The sequence below is a fragment of the Equus caballus genome, chromosome 4, assembly GCF_041296265.1.
Source record: "Equus caballus isolate H_3958 breed thoroughbred chromosome 4, TB-T2T, whole genome shotgun sequence".
In the NCBI taxonomy this organism is placed as follows: domain Eukaryota; kingdom Metazoa; phylum Chordata; class Mammalia; order Perissodactyla; family Equidae; genus Equus; species Equus caballus.
In genome coordinates, this window is record NC_091687.1 from 6479016 (window position 1) to 6488312 (window position 9297).

A 9297-nucleotide genomic window follows, 5' to 3' on the forward strand; every position below is an offset into this window, starting at 1 on the left:
CACAGGCTACCACAAGGAGCCTGAATTTTATATCGCGTGCAACGGAAGCCAAGAGTGTGTTTTAGGCTGAGTGAGTGTGATCCGATTCACATTTTACAGGGATCAGCCTGGCGTGAGGTGGAGAATAATTACAGGGTGACAGGGTGGGAGCAGAAGCATCAGTGAGAGGCTCCTGCCAAAGACTAGGCTAGGTGAGAGAACTGCCCACTACCTTCGGAGATAAAGGAGAATCAGGCTGACAGATGAGATTTGGGAGGTAAAGAGGGCGAGGAATTAGGGGTGGCTCCTAGAGTTTTGGTGTGAGCAACTGGAGGAATAATGGTGCCCTTAACTGAGACGGGGAAGGCCCTGAAGGAGCGGGTAGGGAAATCAAGAGCTCAGTCTTAAATACGTTAAGTATTACTAACAAAAAGTTTCATAGTACTCAGAATTAAAGTGAACTACAAAGAGGGAGCTCTTAAATCATGTTGTTTTTTAACACTGTTTTGACTCCCATCACTAGAGAAAATGGTTCTACAATAACTTTAAAGTTATTTACAAGATGAAAATAGCAAATATCTCATAATATCCTCAGCAAACCTTACCCCTAAAAAATATATTTCCGATACTGGCATGGCCTTCCGCAGCTAACAGAGCAGTGCCAGTACCTGAATCTGTGTGTGGTAAAGGATACAGGCACCCAGGAAAATGCAGCTCTTTTACCTTAATTTCAGTTTTATGATTGATTTACTTTATGAAAAAATAAGCTTCTAAAAACTGCAATCACAAGGCTAAATATCCGTGTTCCAAGTATGACAGTTAAAGAGAAGCATGAGAAATATTCAACTTGCATAGGATCCTCCCGTGAAAGCAAAGTCTGCTTTTCTCCTGAGCTTCTCTGGGTTTCCCATAAGGTGGATGTGATGTCTTTCTTCCCAAATGGGATCATGTGACCAACAGTAACTACTACTAGCCTACTTTTCCAGTTACAACTTTATTTTTAACTGCTAAGAAATAACCACAAGCCAACATTTTAACAGTCCTCTGTGCATATAAGAGCACGTGGGGTAACACACCCAAGGGCACAGGGTAAGTGAAGTTATCTGCATAATATCTAGGGGCACTCAGAAGAGGCTCCGCTCAGCCCCAAAGCTAATGTGCTAGAAAGAGCAAACATCATAACTGGTTCTTTCTGCTTTTCAATATTATTTCTCAAGTGCTGGAAATACTTCTGTTGCCCCAGAAAAGAATTCATTGCTATTTGGCTTTTGAAGCAATAAAAACTTCGAAAATACGGCTTAAGGATGTTTGGACCGCATTGTTTTGGGGAAGGGGAGAAGGTGCAAAGCCAGTTGTAGTCATCACAGGACCTCTCCCCTTACCCTCCCGGCACAGAGCTCCTGACAACTTGTAACTTGTTGCAACACCGCTAGGAGAGATTTCATTCACTGACAAAGAGGACCCCAACTTCTGGTATTTTTGTTTTGTAAGATATTATACAATTATTACTGAGCTAAATTAAGCCTCCTATGAAGTATACCCATGATTTATATGTAGGATTTTATTTTTGTCGCCCAAGTTTTTCCTGTAATTTATAACATAAAACTTACTGGAAAAACTGCATAGGAATGCTGGGTAGGCCCCGACAGACAGACTGCAAAGGTACCCACTCCGCACACGGCTCAGGTGCCAGGGGAGCCCTAGACCAGCCTTAAATGTCTGTTCAGTGGGAGTAAAAGAGAAGCAACTACGAAAAGTAGGAAGAGCTCAGAGGAAGACACTAGGTAACTAAAGTCCCAGGCAGCACTAACTCGTCCGTAAGATGATTCTCATCTCCTCCAAAAAGCCCAACCTTTTGTTATTCTGCTATTAATGAGGAAGCAAAATCTTGTTTTTTAAAAGAGCTGCCTTGGGTGCTTAATCACCACACATAAATTGTACAGACTTTGTAACTTCTCTAAAATCAACTTTCAGGCATCTTGGAATGTAAGAGACATCTTTTGTCTTTTTTACACCTCATAGGTCTCCAACATTTATCAAATGAATGGATGAGAACGTGTTGACTTCTAGATAACCAGTTTACAAATGACCTTTTGAGATGCAACCCACACTGGACAGCACATTTCATATAGAATGTGTGATATGGTTTAAACTGTAAATTGCTTAGGGACTACTTTTGTGCGCTATATGTTATTTTTTCCAATTACAGCTCAAGTGACATCTTCCATTTTAATCTGCTCATAGCTAAAATGTTCAGAAAGGTTAAAACTATTCTCTGCTGTAGTTTGTTAAAAACATTACACAGAAGCAAGAGGAAGGAAGGATGGAACAGAAATGCATCATTTAATGATCCACAGTTATTTGGACACTGATTAAAGCCTATGCCAGAATTAAGTGAAAAAAACGACCTGTCTCTGATGAAAAAAGTTCCAAATGCTTTTTAGGCACTGCAACGTCTAAGGCCAGCCCCAATGCACCTTTTCCTAGTTGGCTTAGCACAATGCAAATACAACCCAGTAGGTAATTGTGCTGTAAGCCATTTTGGAAATATAAATGATTAACACTTAAGATTAAGTGTCCTTTTATTTGTAACAAAAACCCAGGATGAAAATGGAGGAAATGACCACATTTACCTATTTTCTTATTTCACTACTATGTATAATGAAGTACGAGATTACAGAAATGAATATGTATTTTAAACGCTCCTCCTTTGGTCCAAGTTGCCCTGAACCCTGTGGAGAGGACACAAGTCATGTGCTTAGACACTATGCCATCTACTCGCAAAAGCCCTGTTGAGGTGCTTGGACAGCCAAGTACACTTTCTTCAGTTTCAGAAAGGAGACGTCAACATGTTCCGCTCTCTTCCATCAACACAGCTAAAGCTACTACTTCCCTACTTTAACTGGCCAATAGTTCGTAAGTACTGATAAGGATGTGTAATAATCTCATGTAATCTCCAAAGGAAAGTTTCATTACTTCTAACCTCAAGATTATCATTTCTGTCTCTTCTTCACCTAAGAATATAAAAAGGGAAAAACGGAATATAGGCCGCTAAAAATCTAAGGAAAATAAAGACTAAAATCTGAGAATGGAATACACAATCTATTTTACTATACTGCTGTAAACCATTGGTATAAAACACAATAACCTGATTGATTCCTCTTGAGACTTTTTGCGGAACAAATGAAAAATCTTACTAAGATAGAAATACAAAAAGACTTCATATGAGAAAAGGGGATAAAACGTGCCAGTCAGACTGGAAAATGGACAGGAATAAACCCTATTAAATAGACGCAAATTCTAATAGTCCAGTTGATTCCACCTTGCTAGGAGATTAGAAAAGTTCCCGGCAATTCACTCTTCTAACTGAAAGCATCCCAGAAAACTAACGTTAAAGCAATTTTACACTCCTTATGTACAATGGCTGGAGGAGCTACAAACTAAAGGAGCTTGCACTGGGTTTTGTTTTTAAAAATTAGACCCATCAACCTCTGTTTACATTTCCCATTTTGATCAAATCATAAGTTACTACACAAAAAATCTGAAAAATTTTTAAAGATTTGCTTAAGAAAAAAAATTCTACAAAACTAAGAATGAGACCATTCTAAAATCACTATTAAAAACACTTGAAACACTATGATTGAACTAAAAGAATACTAGAGCTTTTAGGGCCAAGGAAATCATCCTTCATCATACTACCTTGCCATCGTGCAGATTTCCACTTTAAAACCCCATTTAAAAGACCTTAAATAATAACCCATCTAAGGCATCATACGTAGAATCTTAAACGGATTGGGAAGAAACGGACAAAACAGAACTTAAGTAAAATGGGATTCTCCAGAATACCTTCTTAGAATATTTAAGGAAAGAAACAAAAAGCAAAAAAAAACCCCTCACAACAAAATCCCAGAACACGAGAGCGTTATGTTTTACCACTATATTCCAAACCATCATGTTGCTCAGGTAAAAACTAAAATTGATTTTGCACCAGTGGGGTCTCTGGTCTGACATTTCACTTTTTAAGTGTTTTGGTTAACACAGCTTAGCAAAGTATACTCAGTTTACTTCATATAATTTGGAACCCAGGGGAAAGAACATTTGCCCTGTCTTCTCCAATCATTCGTTCCTTCACTAATTCGTGTGTTTCAAATAAAATCAACGGGGCAGCAATACATGCAAGTGTCCCACAGGCAAATTAACACATGGTTGTGCCATTTCTCTCTCCGCAAGTTCTCCAGGGTTAAAGCTACAGCGCATTTAACTCCTCGTGTTTCACTTTCCTTTTCACAGAAATCCTCCAGTGGTCCTAACGCAATGAGGGCAGAGGAGGAGAGTGAGCGATCACCAGGGCCACAGGAGTTTGGGATGGAGAGTCCAGCACGCCTCGCGGGGGCAGACGAGCGTCGTCCGGGCCAGGGCGGGGGGACGCGACTGGCCGCTCCAGCCCCCCACCGGGACCTCGCCCACCGCTCTGCGGGAAGGGACGGACCTGCCCAGACCGGGGTAGGCGCCCCGACTCCGTTTGGCGGGGAAAACCCCACTTCTCAGACCCCGCTCCCCGGCGCCCCCGCAGAGCCCCAAGGGGCCGTTACCTAACTGCCCCGCTGCTCGGCGAGCCCTCGCCCAGGCCGGCCCAGCCCGACCCGGCCCGGGGCCAAAGGGCCGCGCTCCCGGGCACGGCGAGCGCCCGGCGCAGACGCCCCGGGCGCCCGGGCCCCGCCGCGCCAGCCCCAACCGGAGCGCGAGCCCCGGCGGCCCGCCCCAGCCCCTCGCCGCGCCCCCGACCACGCGCCCGGCCCCGCCTCCCGCCGCCCATCCCTCCCTCCATCCCGCCGCCGTGCCCTCCTCCCCACTGCAGCGCCCGCTCCACCTGCCCCGGCGTCCCTCGGGCCGCCCCGCGCCACGACCCCGGCCCTCAGCCCCACGCTCGGCCCCGGGGCGCCGTCGCCACCCGGTCCCCTGCCCCCGGCCCGCGCCGCTACCTTGTAGGAGTCGGTGGCCAGGAGGATGTTGAACTCGGCTTCCGCCGCAGCGTTCATGTCGGGCCGGAGCGTGCGGGCCGCGCGCCGCGGGCTGCCCGGCGCGGCCGCGAGGAGAGGGAGAAATGGGCTTCACCGCGCTCCGTTGCTTAAGTCACCGCTGGCTCGGAGGGGGGGCGGAGGGAGGACCGGGCGGGGAGGCGGGGTCGACGGAGGGCGGGCCCGGAGGCCGTGACGCGCCGGCGCGCTCGCGGTCCGGGCGCTCAGCGGCCTCCTCACGCCGGCGGGGACGCGGGGGCGGGGCGCGGCCGCGCGTGCGCAGCGCGCAGGGGGCGGGGCGGGCGGGAGGACGTGAGGCACGCGCGCTCTCGGAGACGCCCGCTCCGGGAAGCTGGGGGCCCCGGGCTGCCCCGGCCCGCGACCTGGGCCCCCGCCTGCGCTGCACGTCCCCGCCCCGGGAGGCGCGGCGCAGCGCGGGGGGCGGGGCCAGGAGGGGCGGGGCCAGGAGGGGGCGTGGCCGGCCTCGCTCCTCCTGCGATTAGCCGGTTCGCCCGCCCCGCAGACACCTTCCCGTCCTGCCCAGTCCTGGCCGGTGGTCCGAGTCCTCCTGAAGTCACGCCACCCGCCTGGGGGCCGAGGAGCCTCCCCCTGCCCGTCTCCCCGTCCTCGCGCAGCCACTCACCATTGTCTCCGGCTTGGATGAAGGATGGAGCCTTTTGCCTCCATCCCTCCTGTCTTTCCCGATCCTTCTCACCCTGTCTTTAAAAGGCTAGGAGCAGCGGCGAGGAATAAGGTCTGGAGCGCCCCTTTAATTGGACGCGGCGACTCCGCCGTCCTCCGGCTCCATGGCGGAGCTCTTTGATGCTTTGAGGGATGTTGTGACTTTCCCGGAGAAAATAGCCTGCGCCCGGGGTTGAAGTCCGTCCTCACAGATGCTAAGAGGACAAGACCTAACTGAATCTAATAGTGCCCAGAAGTAAACGGCCACGGGCCAAGTCTTGGACAGGGGGCAAAACTGACGTAGCATCCTCATAATCATTACATCTTGGGAAACGGGTCGGCAGCCTCCAAATAGAGAAGCGAGCGAAACGCCGTCTTTTGACTTCACTCAAACGCGGACCATCCATTTGCGCAGTTCTCATACGTGGTTGCATTTTTGCACACAACTGAGATTCCCTTTGTCCACATGGTCAAAAGCTGCTTCCTTTTTTTTTTTTTTTTTTAATTTTAAGATTTAGGCTTTACAAGCAACCTTTACAAGGAAAAAAAAAAACAGTTTAATTCAAACTGATAGAGGAACTTTATGGACTGTCCTTTGTTAGTGGAAGTCTCGTTTTATCTGGGGCTACGGTGGGGGGCTGTGAATTGAGAGTCGTCGCAAGAAAACTGAGACCTCTGCGATGAAAAGCAACTTCGGTCCAGAATAGGTCTTGGGGTCAGGACAGATTCTTGACAGTTGCCTCCATCGGTAGTTCGATTCCATACAGGCAAAGATCACAGAAACGGTGAGGCATCTCCAGACACTCCTCGAGGTAGTAAATAATACTAATAGCTTTAGAATTATTTTCACCAACAAGGTTTAAAACAAAAGAGACTTTTTCTGCTTGCCCCTCCCTGTGTCTACTGGGGAAAATTACTTTTAAAAACGTTTAAGTAATGAAATTATTTAAAATTTTTGTATTTTGGGGGATTTTGTTACATTGGTTCAAACAGTGCAATTCAAAAAGGAAAATGATCCTTTTTGTCGCTCTTAATTTGCTGCTTTTCTCTTCATTCCTTTCAGAGTTCCATAACCTATTTTACTTAGACGACCATTCTTTTTGCTTAGCTTCATGGAATCCCCATGTGTATAACTGACCATTGTTCTCTTCAGAGAAAAAGATTAGGATTCTGATTACAAAGTGGACTCTGTTTATGGTAGCATTTTTCTTTTAAAGGCAAAATAAAATTGGATCTTGCAGTCTTTGAGTTGAATTTGTAGTTTTTTTTTTTTTTTTTTTTTAAAGATTTTATTTTTTCCTTTTTCTCCCCAAAGCCCCCTGGTACATAGTTGTATATTCTTCGTTGTGGGTCCTTCTAGTTGTGGCATGTGGGACGCTGCCTCAGCGTGGTTTAATGAGCAGTGTCATGTCCGCGCCCAGGATTCGAACCAACGAAACACTGGACCGCCTGCAGCGGAGCGCGCGAACTTAACCGCTCGGCCATGGGGCCAGCCCCTGAATTTGTAGTTTTAAGGTGAAAAAGTTTAATATCAGTGCAAGCAAAAACGTTAATATTACATTGGCATTGCCTGTTAAGCATAGAAACAGCCATAACGGCTGCACACATATTAGCAACTTGAACCCTCACAGCAGTCTCTGTGTAAATGAAGGTAAATGAAGTCATGTTACCAAGAGAAAATCTGCATTTGCCTAAGATGGAATTAAGCTCACTCTATAAGTAGCCACATGCTTAGGCAGGACCAGTTTTGTATTAATCGGGGTTTAGAACCATGAAATTATCACCAAATATGGAGCCAAGATTTCATTTTGGAATGGCCTCCCTTGAAAGACGATTTAACAGCTAGCATTTAGTATGTTTATCTAGCAACATGTAAAAGATCTGAGAAACTGTTTCTCATAGGTCTCCACAACGTGACAAATATTGACTAGTACAAAGACTCAGATGAGCCGCCTCACTTTATTCAAAGCCCTGGATTGAGCTACCTTTCCTATGAAACAGCCGGTCAAGCAGGTGTGCTGAGCATCCAGTTCCGTGTTTATGCCCCACAGGGCACTAGGAAAGGCCTGCGTGCCACTCATACATTTGATCAGGCAAAAGTGGGTGTGACTATGTCACTCCTGTTTCCACACACCCTTGGAGACAGCCTTTGGCACACTTTTGTATCTCAAAGTTGCCTCAGATATTGTGACCTGACCTGATTTCACCTCGGTAAACAAGACCAGAGAAGTAGGTGTGGGATTCACTCACCTGCCACTCCTGACAGTGGTCCTACCCATCACCCTCCGGAACTTCCTCTAGTGTTGTCAAGCAGCAACAGTTGTCACAAAGACAAATGTAAAAGAGAAACTTCTCATTAAACTTAGACTTTTTTCTTATTCAAACTTCCATGACTCTTTGGGGACTTCCCAGAGTTCTAATTTCCTACAGAAAAGGCCTCATCTGCAGAAGGACGTGGGTCTCCATGGATCTGATTACCAGCGCTGCCCACCCCTGAAGCAATCTTTAGTGACTCAGTCTGCTGGGGCCTATATGATCACACAGAGACACATAGACAACTGCTGAGTCTTAGCCTAACAGTACGGCAGTGATAGAGGAACTGTAACCCACATACAGCAAGAATTAGCCCACAGACATGGCTTGTTCATGGATAGCCCATTGCAAAATGTTCTTGTCCACTTTCTGTGGCGTCCTTGTGGTCTCGCTGTGCTGCGCTTTCCTAACCGACTACTTGCCAGGGCAGTGCTGGGTTGATCATCTGTTCGGTGTTAAAGTCTCTTCAAATCTCATACCCTGCGGGAAGTCTTCCCGATCTATGTGGGCTGCGTGGCAAGTCTTAATTTTCCCATCTTTATTAGTTGTGGTTTTGTTTTCCATTATATCCAAACATAAATTTTTCTAATTCCAACCAAATGAAATGGGAAACAAAGGTAGAAAGCAAAAGGAAAAGGTTTGAATTCATCTTTAAAAGTAAGGTAATTGTGTATGTACATGTTATGATGCTATGCTTGGGGATTTGGGTATCATAATTACTTATAAATTTTGCTGATGACCTCTTTGTTTAAGATTCAATGGCCAAAACCAATGGCTGAGAGAATGAGACTGTTAGAACTATAAAAAATTGTCAAGATCTTTTAATGCAATATTTTCCTAAGTGAGGTTTGCTTATTATTGATGGTATATGAGATGTATGTCAGTAGTGCCCAGATCAACATTTTTACTTTCAATAATTATGTATTTACTTTTAATGAGTTGTAGAAAAATATAGCTAAAACATAAAACGCAATTTTTCTTGGGAATTATTACTTAGGATGAAGCCAAAGTAGGTGGGCGCTCAGACTGATGAACTCTTTTCCTTGCCTTTCCTAACCTATAAACTATTTCATATCCTCAGCTTAAGACTAGTCTTCTTGAAGAAGGTAAACATGAAAGGCTGCACTCTGTCTGACTACATTCATATGAAATTCTAGAAAGGTAAAACCATCGTGCAAGAAAGCAGATCAGCGATTGTCAGAGGCTCAGATTAAGGGAAGCAGTTGACTGCAAAGGGGCATGAGGAAATTTTGGGGGGTGATGGAAATGATATATGTGCTAATAATTGTACAACTGTATATATTGG

At 45.9% G+C, this 9297-nt stretch overlaps 1 protein-coding gene across 2 annotated transcripts in view; it reads right to left on the reverse strand.

Annotated features, from left to right (window-relative positions):
* NAMPT (nicotinamide phosphoribosyltransferase) overlaps positions 1-5369 on the reverse strand; it is a 36083-nt gene extending 30714 nt beyond the window's left edge. The window contains exon 1 of one of the 2 annotated variants that reach the window (XM_023638876.2): positions 4962-5369. In XM_023638876.2, the coding sequence (XP_023494644.1) occupies positions 4962-5018 (57 nt within the window). In that variant the 5' untranslated portion in view covers positions 5019-5369. The remainder of the gene's footprint in view (positions 1-4961) is intronic. The other variant, XM_023638877.2, reaches the window with a different exon arrangement.
* Between the last annotated feature and the right edge of the window lie 3928 nt (positions 5370-9297).